This window comes from Phaseolus vulgaris, chromosome 4 (genome assembly GCF_051622355.1).
Source record: "Phaseolus vulgaris cultivar YP4 chromosome 4, ASM5162235v1, whole genome shotgun sequence".
NCBI classification, from domain to species: Eukaryota; Viridiplantae; Streptophyta; class Magnoliopsida; order Fabales; family Fabaceae; genus Phaseolus; species Phaseolus vulgaris.
In genome coordinates this window covers 5,570,420-5,587,733 of record NC_143501.1, presented here as the reverse complement: position 1 = coordinate 5,587,733, position 17,314 = coordinate 5,570,420, and the positions used below count along the sequence as shown (strand labels likewise).

The window sequence follows — 17,314 nt, the reverse complement described above, 5'->3', positions numbered from 1 at the left end:
ATTTTTTCAATTCTTTAGCATTGAATAGTGAATTGTTCTTAGTACTAAGATTAATTAGTATTTTTTGAACCTACTTTTGTTTTTGGAAACTTTGATGTAGTCTCAAACTGTTGGCATGTGGGATTTTTCATGGACAACTTGTATTCAATAATACAATGTTTTCTATAAATCTTCTTTAATACTACTACCTTTGTTTCAAATTATTGATATTTTAATTTTTTATTTATTTCAAACCTATTTATGTTTTATAAATTTCAATTATCATTAATTATTTCTTACATATATTATTTTCTAATAACTAAATTTGATATTTACCAAAAGTTTAACACTGGCAACTTACTTAAAAAAAACACTTAAACAAATCCAAACCACCTTTATTTTCTCTATTATATTATTAGAAAATTTAAGTTAATATTAGAAAAAACATTAAATAAAAATCAATTTTCGAGACAAATAATAATTAATCACTATATTAATTAAATTAGATAATATTTTAGAGACTAAAATAATTATTGGTATCTAAAATAATTTTTATTATTAAATATCAATTTAAAAATTAATTTATAATTTTTTTAATAATAAAAAATACTTGTCAAATCTAATGCTTAGTTTCTAGAAGTAGTTTTTATTATTTGAATTTTTCAATTACTTCTTGAAAATAGATTTGAAATGGAGATAGATAATATTTTATAAACAAAAGATTCAATACTTATCATTTGTAGAAAGTTCAAAAAGAGAGTTTGGAATTATTCGTTTGTAAAATAAATCTTAAAAAATATATGATTCGAAAATTTCTTTAATTAGGAGTGTTTTCAAAGTAAATCATACACTAATTCATATTTTTTAGTAAGTTCACTTTTCTTAATAATATATCTTTTTCATCTACAAGGCTTAACTCTGAAATCTTATTTAAGAAATACTCTCCAAACAATTTGTTTATTATTATTATAGACATGTTTATGTAAATAGTTTAATATTTATTTGAAGAGAATATTTTAAAATTTTAATGAGGAAAGAGGTCTTTTACCAAATTTTAAAAGACTTTTAAGAAGGCTCCAAATTTGTTTGTTTTTTTCAAATGTCTAAACAAATCCATTACGAACACATTACCATGAAAAAACAAATGTTTGTCATTACAAATTGGAACACGCAAGAAAACTTTTATAACTCCAACCATCTTTCATTTTCATAATAGATTTTATTTTTAGTTTGACATTCAACAAAAACATGTAAACATGTGGTTTTGTATTGTAGATGCCCCTAAAAAATTCATAAGATATATAAGATCAATTTGAAAAATTTATATTTACATGAAAAAATTAACTCTTATTTTATGAGTTTGTAGGTGCCCTACAAAAATTTCAACATCCTCCAAACATGCATGTGTAATTTTTTTCAAATTATTTTCCTTCCATTTTCATGCTAAGTTTATTACAACCACATCACCTTTTTTAATGCTTCAATTTAATAATTTATTTCCACAAATTAGGGTTACCTTTAGATTTCTTGTTCTAATTCTACCACATGTCAATATCTCTAAATATCAAAACCTTAAGTTTTATTGTAGAAGTTTTATTTTCTCAAATCTTCATTAACAACAAAATATATGTATACTTTTTTTAATAATATTTTTTAATATAATGATATGTGATTGGTGAATCTTAAATATCAGTTTTAGTTAACTGAAATATCAGATTTTATAACAATATTTTAAATTTCATAATAATATGATTTTACATTTATCATATGTCATTTACAATTAGTAAATCACATTACAAGAAAATCATAAAATAAAAACTAATTTTAAATACAAAAAATACTTAGTTGGTATAATGACTAAATTAGAGATCATTTTAGAAACTAAAAAAAAAACTTCTGATTTTAAAATTAGTTTCTATTATGGTTAGATGGTTTCTAAATTAGTATCTAATTAGCTACCAATGTTTTTGCTACCAAATTTAGAATCTAAATAATTGGTAGTTAAAATCTCGGTAGTTAATTAGATACCAATCTAGAAACTATTTAACAATAATAAAAACTAATTTAGAAAAAAAAATTGTAGTTCCTAAAATGGTCTCTAATTTAGTTACTATAATAACTAATTATTTTTATCACTAAAATAATTGTGAATCACATTTCAATTATCAGAAAAAAAAAACTCCAATCTTGCAACCAAATGCTTTACTTGATAGGTTTATAAAGTCTCCTATTCCTTGCTTTCATCCACATTGTTAAAGGGAAAAGACACCTAAATTTGGTGTAGATGTGGTGTGTGCATCTATACATTTCATCTTTATCAAATGCACAAGAGTTTTAGTTCAAAAATCTCACTCCAACATGTTACCATACATATCCCACTTTTTTGTTTTATGATAGCCTTGTTAGAGCTTCTCTCTTCCATCTTACCTTGCAACAATATTTGGTATAAATGCACCACCCCTTTCTCAACCTTTTTCTAGTTCTAGTATTATTACTTTTACACAATCAAAAATTTATTTCACAAACTCTAGCTTTTAATACTTAGGATTACAAATATATTTTTAAAAATTAAAATGGTAAAACACTTTTAAAAACTTGGACCATCAAAATCACTCCAAATTTCTGAAAAAAATAATTATATTTTTAATCAAGGTGTTTATTTATAACCTAGACTCAAACATTAACTTTTTTGAATATGAGAATTTATTTAAATGTTTTTCTTAGCAAATACTTTTTTTATAAACCTAAAATATTGGTTTTTTCATTACATACTAAAATATAATTGTTTTAAACCATGTTACTAAGATCATTTTGAAGATGTCTTAGATTCCACCAAATTGGTGATAGAGAAAAAAAACATTACACAACATTTTGTCATAACACAAAAACAAACACAAACACAAGAACAAGAGACATTAACTAAAATTAACCACCACTTGCTCTCAATGCTATCCACATAATCCTTAAAGAGCTGTCCATAAACATAGGAGCTACCTAACCTAAAATTAACTGCAAAAAACAATGTTCTACTTCCTAATCTCAAGGTCAAACACTCACCCCAAATTTCTCTCTCCTCCCTTTCTATCCCTCACAGACAGACACACACACTCTAACCCAACAAGGTTTTGACTCACAAAAGCTTTTCATATTTTTCTTTGCTTTATTTTTTTTCATAATTTTCCGGAAATAGAAAACATATTTTCTCTCTCTGGGTCTCTGGGTCCTTCTCTCTCTCTCACCGTTGTTCTTGATCCATGGAAGAGGAACTTCACAACCCAGAAGAAAATTGATTCCTTTGGGCAGGAATCGGATACCCAATTGGCTGGAGCTTCCAATGCGGGCTTGGAGGAGAGCCGAGAACGATCGTGGTGGATCTAATGATGGTGGGTTTTGCAGGGACATGGGTGATGAAGATGATTTCAGGTGGTTGTAGGGTTGTTGTGGGGAGCAACGATCTGGTGCTGGTGCGGCAGCATAGACGACGATGCAGCTTCACTTCTCGCCTAGCATGAGAAGCATCACGATATTGAGCAACAATGGGATTATTGACTTGATGAAGATCAAGGTAGCAGCTTGCCACATTTCCTATCGAACCCTCTTCCACACCATCCTCATCCTTGCTTTTTTGTTGCCCTTTGTCTTCATTCTCACCGCTCTTGTTACTCTTGAAGGTGCCAACAAGTGCTCCTCTTTTGGTACTCATTTTTTTTTTTTCTTCTTCTTCCAATTCTTCATTTTATTACGCCCTTTCATTGTTTATTTTTTTGGGTACATTGTGTATGTGTCTGTATTTTGTCTTTAGTCCAATTAATATTGAATGGTCCATGTAGTCTACCTCATCTTGTGATATCTGATTGGCCTTTTATTTATTCATTTGGTTACGTTGTGTGTATATTTTGTATTTGGTCTTTAGCCGAACTACATGGCTATCGTGATCCATGCTGTGTGCTCATGTAGCCAATCTCACCTTGTGGGATATCTTATGAGACTTCTATTATTCTCTTGATTATATTGCGTATTCATTTGTATTTGCTCTTTAGTCTAACTAAATGCCTTGTGTGTGATCTGTATAGCCAATCTCACCTTATATCTTATGAGACTTGTATTTATTCACTTGGTTACATTGTGTATGCATTTGTTTTTGGTCAGTGGTCGAACTAAATGAAGTTAATGTGATCTGTGTAGCTGACCTTACCTGATATATTTGATTAGGCTTTTGTTGTTGTTGTTGTTGTGTGGATATGGTTTGATTTTGGATAAATTGGATTGCCATGTTTTTTTTGTTAATTTATTTCTCTAAGAAGGATCTGGATTTGGATGTTGGAGGAAAAACTATGTTCATGTGATAGGTTAGGGTGCCTGGAAATGTTTTATTGCAATCATAGATTGTTTACCTTATGGTTATCTTGTGTGTGTTCCTTTTTCTAGCTGAGCTAGCATTTGCCTTCATTTCAGGGTCTCAAGTGTAACTGGCCAATTTAAGTGACTCATGATCATTTGTTGCGTAGCTTTAATGCACTTGAACTTTGGATTAGTAGTGATGGTGACAACGGATGATGATTGTTCTTGACATGCATTGCTGAAATTTGTACCTTGCTGCTTTCATGTGGCAAAAGATTACATGCTTTGTGTATTAGCACTGGAAATTATTGTCTTATTGTTAGTTAATTAAATCTGGCTGGTATTTTGCACTTTTTCAGCTCTCTGACTTTGTAAAACTGGGGTTCTGCTTTCAGTTGTTGATCAAAGTTTTGATGGATCTTTTTCTATCATTTTGAAACATTTTCATGTATCTTTGTATCTTTCTTCATCATACACATATCAGGTTCTGAAAGTTCGTAGTTTGTCTCACCTTCTTTGTCTATTTCTGATTCTTGATTGGTTTCTTGTTTTTTATTCTCCAGATTGTTTAGGTAGGCGTTTGGGACCAAGGCTTCTTGGTAGGGTTGATGATTCATCGGTAAATAATTTTATTACTTTACATAGATTTTTTTAAATGTCAAATCTACTCATGTTTTGGTTAAATAACTGTGATCTAAATTTTGAACCCTTCTTGTGATGATTGTAAATGTGCAGAAGATATTAGTTAGAGACTTTTACAAGATCCTCAACGAAGTAAAGACTGGGGAAGTTCCACCTGCTCTAGACATGCCAGATTCGTTTGAGCAATTGGTTACTGATATGAAGAGCAATCAATATGATGCAAAAACATTTGCATTCATGTTAAGGGGAATGGTAAGTTGTGTTATGCTTGCATTAAGTATCATGTATTACCTGAAATTGAATTCCAGATGTTTTCAATATACTTGACTTATATTGAAAACACCCGTTTTAGGCATTAGTTATGTGCCTTATTCAGATGTTACATAAAAAGATTTATACTCTGCTGCTTATTACTTTATGCTATCTCATAATGAAAGTCAATCAGGAACACTCCAAGATGTATGTTGGTCATTATCTTCCATGAAATTCAATTTATAGTTTGATTCCTTTATGCAAAGTATGGTGAGTGATTGTGCTTACTTTCAGTCTTCCTTTATCTGAATTTACTGGAGATAGTTTTTTATACACCGGATAACAAATAGTATTATTTTATAAGTAGTGTGGGGTTTATTATATAATTGTTTTGAAATGTTGGACAAACAATCATAAGTCATTGTATAAATAATACAATAATAAGAGTACTATTGATTGATTTGGCCAAATGAAAAATGGCTCCTTTATCATAGTGATCTTTTGGAAAAGTGACTAATACGTGCAAATTTCATAGAATTGCCAAACAGGCATGTACCATGTTGGTTGTACTGATCTGTCAGGTTGTTTGTATAATTAAGGAAATCTAAAGAAATCTTTTACTTTAAATAAAAATGGTAATGAATGTTGTGAACTTGACAGACATTAATCATGTATTAGCGACAGTTAAAATGTGATGTTCTTTCCTCAAACTACTCATGTTTTGGTTATCTTTGACACATCTTTTAGTCTTTTATCTGTTTAATTCTACTTGATCCTATCTTATTTTTATCACGAATGATTTTCCTTGGTTAACAACAGTTGTAGTTTTGCCAATAGTCGGAGGTTCTTTAATTGTCTTATTTCCCATATATACCTGACACCATGTGATTCTGATTAAGATTTCTGTTGAAATCATTTTACAATATTATTTTACTTTTTGGTTATTTTATCACAACACAAGTGATCTTTCTCTTTTCCTTTTCTTGAATTTGAAAGTTCTGAGTTTTATGTTTTCATTATCTTTTTCCTTTCTTTGTTTAAACTTTAATTATGTAAATCTGTTGAATATATAATGTCTATTTATCTGCACTTGGTAGTATTTTTTGAGGTCTTCATACTCTCATCACAAATATATAGTGAGTTAGTACATCGCATCATCATCATCATCATCATTATTATTCCGTAGCATTGGCACATTTGTCGTAATTGATATTTTAGTTCCTGTTTTATAGTGGTGCTAGGTGATAATTATATTGATTTTGGCTACATTGCAATATGTCTTTGAACAGATGGAGAAATTTGAGAGAGATACCAGAGAAGCTAAATTTGCAGAGTTGATGAATAAACACTTTGCAGCAAGTTCAGTTCCTAAAGGAATTCATTGTCTGACTTTGCGTTTGACAGATGAATATTCCTCAAATGCCCTTGCACGCAAACAACTGCCTCCGCCAGAGTTACTACCTACACTGTCTGACAACTCTTACCACCATTTTATCGTTTCAACTGATAACATCTTGGCTGCTTCTGTAGTTGTTAGTTCTACTGTGCAGTCATCTAACACACCTGACAAAATAGTCTTCCATGTCATCACCGACAAAAAAACTTATGCCGGTATGCACTCATGGTTTGCACTAAATCCCGTCACTCCTGCTATAGTTGAAGTCAGAGGCATTCACCAGTTTGATTGGTTGACGAGAGAAAATGTTCCAGTACTTGAAGCCATAGAAAATCAAAATGGGATCAGAAATTACTACCACGGGAGTAATTTTGCCAGAAACAATCTCAGTGATACCAATCCACAGAAATATGCCTCAAAATTGCAGGCTAGAAGTCCAAAGTATATATCTTTACTCAACCATCTCCGCATTTACTTACCTGAGGTATGTTGGATTCAACAATTATCATTTTTCTGTCCGGCTGTGGCAGTCTATTCTCTCTCTATTATCTATGAATATTGTTGAAATTGAATTTTTTCAGATCATGATTCAGAAAGAATTGGGAACAGTTTATATTAGATTCGACAAAGAATCTTATATTGTGTGTGATTTTCATTTTTGATAGTGTATATATAGCGAGTGCATAGAATAGAACTGAAAATGAATGATTGACCTAAGACCTTAGAACTTGGCTTTTTATACTGTCTCATTCCAAGCTGAGTATTCATCTGTAAATTCTGCATTTTAAGCTCCTTAGCTGAATTTGTAGAGGAAAAAGTGGCTCATCAGTACCAAATGTCTCTGAAAATTCTGATGAATTACAATAATTAAAGAAAACATAAAAACTGTGTTAAAACATGCAGAATTACATTGAACTATTTAATGTAAAAGTGCTTGGCCCAAAGTGTTTTACCAGTGCGGCTAATTTAGTAAAGGAATATGAACTATGAAATGAATGGAGGATGCTCCCTTTTTCCCACGGTGGTAGGTATTGTTGCTCCTGCAAATATATAGTTGCATTACTTTCATTAGCATTTAGCACTCATAAGTTATATACCTATTTTATATGAAGCCAACTGAGCTGGGAACATTTTATGTTGGAGAAAATTTTCCTCCTCTTATTTATGCTGATTGTGTTTTCCTTGTGTTGAACAGCTTTTTCCAAACCTTGACAAGGTGGTTTTTATGGATGATGATGTTGTGGTTCAACATGACTTGTCTCTGCTTTGGGAAATTAATCTGAATGGAAAAGTTAATGGAGCTGTGGAAACTTGCAGAGGCGATGACGAGTGGGTAATGTCTAAGCATTTTAAGAACTACTTCAATTTTTCCCACCCCCTCGTTGCACAACATTTGGACCCTGATGAGTGTGCTTGGGCTTATGGGATGAATGTCTTTGATCTGCGTGCATGGAGATCAACAAACATTAGAGAGACATATCATACCTGGCTGAAAGAGGTAAAGCCCAAATATATCCAACTAATACAATCCATTTGTTCAATTATTTTTCTTATTAAAGTTCTAGCAAATTCTGAATTTTAAATTAAGGCTATGGTACTAGTTCCAAGGTTCACATGGATTCATAGACACATATACATTATATATAGTATAAACCATCAGTTCTCAAATTATTACCCTCTCTTAAGTTATCCCTAAAGTATTAAATTATTTGAGTTTTCCCTGAAATATTAAATATTCATCACTTTAATCCTTTAGTTGATGTATTGCAGTAAAATTTAGGGACCAATTTTGACGGTTTATAGTATTTGAGGGAATACTTAGCACAATTTCTAATACTTCCAGAACTACCTAAGTAGTGGTTTTTTTACTTTGCAGACCACTCAGGAAAGAGGGTAATATTTGAAGAATGAAATGACTGTTCACACACACACACACACATATATCTGCTCATGTTTAAGGGTGTTTGTATATGTATTAGGTGGTAGGTAGTATGAGAATGCATGACCTTTAGTTTCTTATGTTCTATCTTGTATGGCAGAATCTGAGGTCGAACCTGACGATGTGGAAGCTTGGAACTCTTCCCCCTGCTTTGATTGCATTTAGAGGTCATGTTCACCCTATTGACCACACTTGGCACATGCTTGGCTTGGGTTATCAGAACAAAACCGATATTGAGAGTTTGAACAAGGCTGCTGTTATTCATTACAACGGACAGTCAAAACCTTGGTTGCAAATTGGCTTTGAACATCTTAGGCCATTTTGGACCAAGTATGTCAATTATTCAAATTATTTTGTTAGAAATTGTCACATCTTGGATTCATAGTCTGCCATGAGATGCACTATGGTTTGAAGCAACAGTGCATGCATACTACAAAAGGGACGAGTAAATACAGGTTTCATCTAAATTTTTGCGGCTTGAGGTTTTCTTCAAGATGAATTTTGAGAAGTCAATAGAAAATTGGTTGAGAGGGCAAAGTTATCAAGGACATGGTGGGTGGATTTGCTGCCACCCTCTACATTTTTGCACACACAGTTGCCATCCTGGCATGGCCATGAGAATCAACAGTCTTGTTACATACAAACACGTCCTATATATTTGGTTGGTGAAAGGATACTGTTATTGGTCTTATGTGGGGATACTGTATCAAAAATTCTTAGTGAATGTTGGAGAATAAACTGAATGCTGAAGATAAAAAAAAGGGTCATGGTCATGTGCCTGTGTCATCAAACTAGTTCATTGTTGAGAACACAAGTGCTAGGACAGTTCATTTGTGAGGTTCCCCAACTAGTGCAGTGTTCTTCCCCCCATCATTTTTTAGTTTGTTAATTTTTGTTAGCACCAATTTTTACATTCACCCTATTGGATTTGATATCATGATGGTGAATTGTAGGAGCAGTAGTTCTTGAGATTGCTTTGTCCCAGGTCCATTGAATTGGGGAATTGTCTGTAGGATATATCTATATATATATATATATTGTTATTTGTTGTGTATGATCACCAGACATTGGAAATGTGCAGATAATTCTTTTTTACCCTTCTCCATTCCAGTTATTCCTTTAGTGATTGTGTTCTTGATCTTTGCACCCCATGCATTCACAAAATTGGCATAAAGCAAAATAAATAGAACAGATAATATATGCACCAAAGGGTAAAGATTTTTTTGTATACATAAATTGTCAGATATTAAGTCTGTTAACTATAAAATCTGATTTCTGTTTGGTTGATGTTTACAAGTTTACACTGATAATTAAACTCAAATAAATACAAATTTCATGGAATTACAAACTCTGTTTCCCAGTTTCATGAAGATCAATGTGTTAAGGGAATAAAATGGAAAATATTTTATTATGAAAGAAAGAATTTATTACATTTAAAATGCAAGAGTTATTTATATGCAACTTTTCTGACTTTGTTTGATGCTTGTCTGGATTTTAGTGCTCACAGAATTGTTCTCATGTATCTGAGCACCAACCTATATATACTTAACAACACAATACTTTATGCATAAAAATTTGACTAAATGTTTAGTTGGTAATATTTTATACTCAAATGTTTTTAACTGAACTTTTCTTGAGGATTTTAATCACTCATTTTCTAATCATTTGACCAGTGACTACTCAGTTTACCTTTTTCTGTACATTATCATAGTCTTTTTTAGCTTCTTTCTTTCTCTGTCATCTGTTCTTTTATATTATTTTCTCTCTATCATCACTCCACTGTTTTCTTTTACTTCTTTTGGCAAAAAAATCACAGTCAAACAAAACTCTTCTGGAATATTTCTTTTCAACAGTAAATAGATAACATGATTCATATGCATGGATTTGATTTGAAGCACTGACTATGGTTGATTTATTCCCCTTGTTCACATAAGTCCAAAAGTACCAATGGTAATAAGATTCTGCACAATCAAGAGATTATTAACTTTAAAGTACACTAAGGATAAACCAAATAAAAAAGGATGATAAAATATAGAAAAAAAGGGAAGAATCTGAAAGAAGGATTTTGCAAAGTGGGTGATGACGTGAATTCCATTTACAACTATTCTGCCTTAATGAATGATGATCCCTTCAAAGTGCTTGGAGGATCTTTCCTTTCTTTTTAGGACATTTAAAATCAAAGTTTGGACCTACCATGTCATGTAATCTTATACTTTTCACATTTTCTTTAATCATGCTAGTTGACAAGTGATTTAGTTGCATGATTAAAAAAATAACAAGTTTCAATTAGTTTTGTAGCTATATGGAAGACCTTAATCTTCTAAACTTTGGAACAAAGAAATGGTAACAACCTACTATTTTTAATACACTCTCTTTCATTTTTCTAAGTTAATTTCAAACATATTTTTAGTTTCAGAAACATGTCTGGTTTTTTTTTATTTTAATCTTTAACAATTTTTTCTTGCTTGAGTCCCTAAAAAAATATTTTGTATTTTATCATTTTTTTTAACAAGTTTCATTCATAATTTCTGTTAAGAAGTGTGCTTTAAGTCTAACACAACCTCATAAAACTGACTTATAAGGTGAGATTTGCACTCACTTACAATGAAATGTCCTCATCTCTAGTCGATGTGTGATTTTCAACACACACCCTCACATCGAGGCTACCAACTCGTGTGTGAACATATATGTTATGGGTTGTCCGATAACGGCCCAATAGTGGGTGGCCTAATAAACCCAACAAATTCTCGCTAAGATGGACTCGAAAATGACTCTGATACCATGTTACAAAGTGGACTTTAAACCTAACTCAACCTCATCCAAATGTAAAGAATCTTCAAACACCCATTTTAGAAAAATGGTTTCTTTTGCAAAAACTAATAAGAATGCCGAGGCTACCAACTCGTGTGTGAACATATATGTTATGGGTTGTCCGATAACGGCCCAATAGCGGGTGACCTAATAAACCCAACAAATTCTCGCTAAGATGGACTCGAAAATGACTCTGATACCATGCTACGAAGTGGACTTTAAGCCTAACTCAACCTCATCCAAATGTAAAGAATCTTCAAACACCCATTTTAGAAAAATGGTTTCTTGTGCAAAAACTAATAAGAATGCTAAACACTATTAGCATATATGTAAGTATTTTTCTAATTTGAGGTGTTATATGTTTGGTTTGTTCAGAATTTATATTTTCAGCTGTGGTTAGATAGAGACTATTCCTTGGATGGGTTTGTTAGCACATCAAGTTTGGAATATTGAATCACAATTCCATCACAATGGACTATAATATTGGCTTCCATAGCTATTGATGCATCTATTTCTACCAATTTTATCAAGAGTTTTCTTTCATATACCTAATTCAATAAGACAATCCTTCAACTGATCTTTCTATCTGTTTTTCTGTAAAGACTTTTAAGTTTTAAGAGAAACAATCATAAAAATAGTTGAATTTTTCAGTAAAAGTAAAAATTTATGTAAAAATAGTTTATGTAAAAATAGTTTATAAAATCATAAAAATAGTTGAATTAGTTTATGTAAAAGTAAAAATTTAGAGAAATTACAATTAGTTTATGTATAAACTAGTTTTAATTTATGAAAAAAATAATTTAAAATCTTCTTTTTACTTTTTTCTTCTAAAAATTCTTATGAAGAAGCTCATCCAAGCATTGTTTTGTCAAAGATGATATTAATATTTGGCCAAACTCAATCTTATTTAAGTTTAGAAGGATTTTTATAAATGGTAAAAAAAAAATTCTAGTTATTTATTAGTATATATGTATATTAAAAATTTGAATTCAAAACTATCGATTTTATAGATTTCAATATATTATGTGAGAGTGGGGGAAATAAATTTAGGTTGCTAGAATTATGTATAAGAATCATATGATTGTTTTAAATAATCATGATCATTATATCATCCATTAAAAGAATAATATGATTTTTTTAAAATAACACGAGTTAGTAGTTTTAATTACTCTTAGATAAAATTTAAAAACTATTTAATATTTTATAAATCACCTTTATTTTAACGCACTAGTATAAAATAATTAAATAAAAATAATTAATTATTATATTAATTAAATTAAATATTAGTTAGATATTAATTTTTATCATTGATAAATAATTTTAAATTAATATATAATTAGCTATCAAGGTTCATTAGTTGTTAAAAAATTAGATATCAATTTAGAAATTATTTATAAAATATAAACTAATTTAGATACAAATATTTTTTTAATTTTTAAAATAATATCTAATTTAATCAATATAATAATTAATTATTTTATGTATCTAAAATTAATTTTTATTTAATGATTTTGTTGTAGTGATATATTATATATTTTTAAAATATAAATTTATATTGATTATAAAACTACATATTGAGAATATTAAATTTTTCTAGATTTACAGTATGATCATGAAAATATTTTGGCATGATTCAACAGTAGTTGGATTTACAAAATTTCGCATTTTGTTCAAGTTACGGAGAGTAAATGTAAGAAAAAAAAACATAGACATTGTAAAAATTTGTAAGAATGATTTTGTTTTACCTTGATTCGATGTAATGAATTCATGGTGGTTTTGATTTAATGTAACATTGTTGCATTGACCTGCTTATAGAAGACGCGGTTGGAAATCATGGTAATTTCGCAGATGTTAAGAATGTGGGAGTGACACACATGCTGTTTGTTTAATTGATTGATTGAACCTTCTGAACAGTTTCTGACACCGAAATTCAGCCAAAAATTGACCCTCTTGGGATGAATGAGAATAAGTCATGTTCCCCCCCTTTCCACATATCAATAGAACAACCAGATTCCAACAATTGAAAACTCCTAAACACCCCTTCCCACTCTTCCTCTGTTTCCTGTGATTTCAGTTGTTGCATAACAGAACACCACTCACTTCTTCCTTCATCTCCCTTTTCACTCAATTTCTCTGATTGACACAACTGCCACCCAGATCAGTGATTGACCCAATTGAGACAAGCCTTGAAAGTTCTGTTTTTGTTTTTAGAATTCTTTCTGGTTTTGCAGGTGGCATAGTTGGGAATTCAAGATGGTTCTGTGATTGCACAAGTGCCCTCTTGAGTATGGATTTGATTTTGCCTTGTAGCAGTTTTAGAAAGATTCCTTTGTCATAGTGTGTTGAATTCTGATATTATGTTTCCTTTTAAGCACTACTTGTTTGTTGGATTCAATCACTTTATTCTGTTTACTTATCTGGCACAGTTCCAGCTCATTTATTTTCCATTCATAATTTCATATTCTTATGCCTGGGATTTTAATCTCTTCTTTTTATCCATGGCTATCTACTATACCAATTGAGATTTTGAATACTATTTGGGTATTGAGTGTCACTTAAGAGGAGAGAGGACTGATAATTTTTCTTTTGTATCAAATTTTGCAGAGTACTACACCAGTGAGATACTTGATTTGGTCACCTTTTTTCATGATTGACACTCAATAGAAGTGATTCAATCATCCTCTTGGTCTGAGGTTGAAGCTATTTGATTTCTGAATTTCTGCAAGTTTCTTAGTCTCTGGGCATGGCTGGGAGCCAAGATCAGTTAGAGATCAAGTTTCGGTTGAGTGATGATTCGGATATTGGCCCTAAAAGTTATGCTGCTGCTACTAGTATTGCAACACTGAAAGAAAGTGTTCTTGCTCAATGGCCAAAAGGTTAGTTATGTGTCTTGTTTCCTTTTTGGAATCTCTTTTAGTCCTCCAACTAATAGTTAGATGTCAATGTCAGAAAGTGTTATATTGTTCCTGTTTGTTATCCTTTTTGTTGGCTTTTTTCCTGAACTCGGTACTGCATAGTAGGAACAGGTGGTCGGATGAAGTGATGTAGTGGAAATCATGATTCATTTAAGTACATAGTTATTACTTTTGAAGTTTGAGGGTGTCGATCATGCTTCTGATCATGCACTATGGATCCAACTGAGATCCAAGAATGAACTATATTTGGTTATAACAAAGACAAGAAGAAAATTCCATTTAATGGAACCTTGTGACTTTCTAAACGTGTCAGAAATATTCATTCCTGAAAATCCCTGTGTACATGCATGTTGAGAACGTGTTTGTGTTGTGCCATGGTTTAGTAATCTCCCCTTTTTCCTTCGAGGAAAAGCACTACATAAATAGGAGTTTTAAATTTCATAGAAACGCTTTAACTATAAAAGAGCCATATATTTGGTACATAACTTACATGTCTCTCAGTTAGTTTCTTAAACTTCTTATTCCATGCTGTGTCTATTTGTTCCTCTTTACAATGCCATATTTTATCAAAACCACAAGCTAAATTTTTTAAAAAAACCTAAGGCGGTTTTAATTCCTATATAGTTTCTTTAGTGTGTTTGAATAGCTAAGGTTTCATGCCATGCTGGTATGCCAGATACAAAGAAAATCACATGCATTAGTTGAAGAAAAAGTGTTTAAACTGGAGATTGTGCTGTCATGCATTCAATGATCTTTATTTTTATTTTAGTGATACAAATGAGATCTTTGAATTTGCGTTTCTGTTTTGAAGATAAGGACTATGGACCAAGAACTGTTAAAGATTTGAAGTTAATTAGTGCCGGAAAAATATTGGAGAACAACAGAACAGTGGGAGAATGTCAGAGTCCTTTGTGTGATCTGCCTGGTGGAGTTACAACAATGCATGTGGTTGTGCAACCACCTTCTGTGGAAAAAGGTTTAGTATTACTTTTTACCATTTACTTTAAAAGTATGCCAAAAATCTGTTTTACTTATATATATATATATATATATATATATATATATATTCAAGATGTAATGATTTTTGTAGATTAAGTTAGATCTAAACATATATTCTAACACTATGCTTGTAACTTTGATATAATGGACATTACTCCAAAAGCAAACGGATAAGTAAAAAAAGTACTTGCTTAGTATTTATTTGAGAGAACTTAAAAAAAATATATCTTATTAGATGTCCAAAGATTTTTTTGGCTTATAATATAAGCACTTATTTCAATAAGTTCTCCATGCCAGCTTATGAAAACAGTTTACAGTTGTTATGAATACATATCACAGTTGGCCTAGAAAAACTTAAACAATTACAGGAAAAGAAACTAATATAAGAAAACTTCTACCATTAGTTTATGCATAAGTCTTATGAAAAAGTTTATCTAAGCATACTCTTAACTATATTTCCTCATTAGTGGTATAAACAACATATATAAGTGCTTATAGGATAAAACTTATACAATGAGACCCTACTTAAGTTGTTTATCCATGCATGTCATAAATATAAAACTTCTGAGTGTGATCAATCTTGAGTTCATCTGGTTTTGGTGCTTTATTTGATTCTTGGACATTCTGGTGTTTTTGTGGTGAAACAGATAAGAAAGTAACAAGTGAAGCAAAGCAGAACAAATGTGTTTGTGTGATATTATAGTGTCCAGATTGAATAGAAGATGTCATCAACTTAGGTGGTTAAAAGTCACACTTGTATTCATTTTTATGGCTTTCAATACACAAACTCTTTGGTTGCATGCCTCGTGACAACTACAGGTAAAGAGTTTTTGGCTTGTGAAGGAGTTATTGGTTTCTCTTCTTTTTCTGCATCCAGTTGCTGCTTCATTGTCCAATTGGTATAATTGTTGATTGAAATGAACTCTACAGTTGTGCTTGTGCTTCAGCTTGGTGCAAAATGCTTCTATGATCACTGTTAAACTTGTTCAAAATGTGATTTCATGGGTTTAGCTTGTTGAATGATTTATGATCAATGTAAAGAACCTTGTATCAGTAAATAATTTCAAAAGAGCTAAAGCTATATTTTAGTTATCAATTTGTGTTCTGGTAGGTATAGTTTAGGAGTCGAGATTAAGGACAATTTAAATACACATCCCTCTCTTAACACTCTTTAAGACGTCTTTTAAGGACAAAACCGTAAGGGTGCTACAAGTTTCAAAGCAGATAACATCTCAATTGTAGTGATTGACGAGATGCTATCTCAACAAATTTGAAATCGGAATAGTTTGCAAGAAAATATATATAGAAAATATAAATAATTCTTAAATTCTTCCTATACAAGAAAATGTTAAATTGAATAGAATTACAATAGTTAGAGAGTATGTAATTCAATAACTATGTACATATATTTGATAAAATTAACAGAATGAATTTTGTTAAAATAAAAATATACCAACCAAATAAGTATTGTTAAGAATGATTAAAATCAATATTGTTGCTCATAAATATTGTTAAGAATATAATTTTTCTAAAAATGAAAAAAAAAACTTGATATTCTTACAAACTAGAATTATTTACCACATTGAACGAAATAATAAAAAGGAATATGGTATTTTTATTGCACTAGAAAAATAACTCTAAAAAAGTTAGAATTCCAAAACCCATGAAAACAATTTGTAGACATGGAATATATTATTGAAAAATATAGTTCTTAATAATCTAATTTTTTTAAAACTAAAAATAGTTTGTTTTTTAATTTCAGAAAGTTATACTCTCATAAAACAATTTTATGAAAAACATTCCTTTGCTTAGTAAAAAATTGACGTGTAATAAACATTTTAAGAAATATTCTCTATATATACTCCTCTCTTGTTCAATATAAAAAATAGATTCACACCAATTAAGAAAATTAACAAATTGTCTAAAAAAAGTTAACTAACATTTAAATATATTTTTAAATCATATAAAATTACGAATTTTGATTTTGGTTACTGAAATTTTTCTTTATTTATTATTTTGTAATCTTTGTAAAATGTGTAG

The 17,314-nt window shown here is 30.5% G+C and overlaps 2 protein-coding genes across 4 annotated transcripts; both read left to right on the top strand.

Moving 5' to 3' along the window:
* The first annotated feature begins 2,792 nt into the window (after positions 1-2,792).
* On the top strand, positions 2,793-9,654 carry LOC137836950 (putative galacturonosyltransferase 13). 3 transcript variants are annotated; one of them, XM_068645758.1, is made up of 6 exons: positions 2,793-3,650; positions 4,884-4,939; positions 5,056-5,214; positions 6,504-7,094; positions 7,806-8,108; positions 8,650-9,654. In XM_068645758.1, the coding sequence occupies exons 1-6, from the start codon at positions 3,464-3,466 to the stop codon at positions 8,932-8,934; spliced, it is 1,581 nt and encodes a 526-aa protein (XP_068501859.1). In that variant the 5' UTR covers positions 2,793-3,463; the 3' UTR covers positions 8,935-9,654. The 3 variants fall into 3 exon arrangements, with proteins under 3 accessions (XP_068501859.1, XP_068501858.1, XP_090157856.1); XM_068645757.1 differs by having other exon boundaries at positions 2,887-3,674; XM_090301730.1 differs by having other exon boundaries at positions 3,408-3,544.
* Positions 9,655-13,171: 3,517 nt separating this feature from the next.
* Positions 13,172-16,370, top strand: LOC137836949 (membrane-anchored ubiquitin-fold protein 2). Its single transcript, XM_068645756.1, has 4 exons — positions 13,172-13,645; positions 13,965-14,236; positions 15,087-15,251; positions 15,922-16,370. The coding sequence occupies exons 2-4, from the start codon at positions 14,104-14,106 to the stop codon at positions 15,975-15,977; spliced, it is 354 nt and encodes a 117-aa protein (XP_068501857.1). The 5' UTR covers positions 13,172-13,645; positions 13,965-14,103; the 3' UTR covers positions 15,978-16,370.
* Positions 16,371-17,314: the final 944 nt, after the last annotated feature.

Bases quoted from the DNA above. Each gene is read 5' to 3' on its own strand.
- LOC137836950 (XM_068645757.1), top strand. From the start codon at position 3,464: ATGCAGCTTCACTTCTCGCCTAGCATGAGAAGCATCACGATATTGAGC. The intron at 3,675-4,883 runs GTACTCATTTTT...TTTATTCTCCAG, and splicing joins CAACAAGTGCTCCTCTTTTG to ATTGTTTAGGTAGGCGTTTG. The intron at 5,215-6,503 runs GTAAGTTGTGTT...GTCTTTGAACAG, and splicing joins CATTCATGTTAAGGGGAATG to ATGGAGAAATTTGAGAGAGA.
- LOC137836949 (XM_068645756.1), top strand. From the start codon at position 14,104: ATGGCTGGGAGCCAAGATCAGTTAGAGATCAAGTTTCGGTTGAGTGAT. The intron at 14,237-15,086 runs GTTAGTTATGTG...TCTGTTTTGAAG, and splicing joins TCTTGCTCAATGGCCAAAAG to ATAAGGACTATGGACCAAGA. The intron at 15,252-15,921 runs GTTTAGTATTAC...GTGGTGAAACAG, and splicing joins ACCACCTTCTGTGGAAAAAG to ATAAGAAAGTAACAAGTGAA.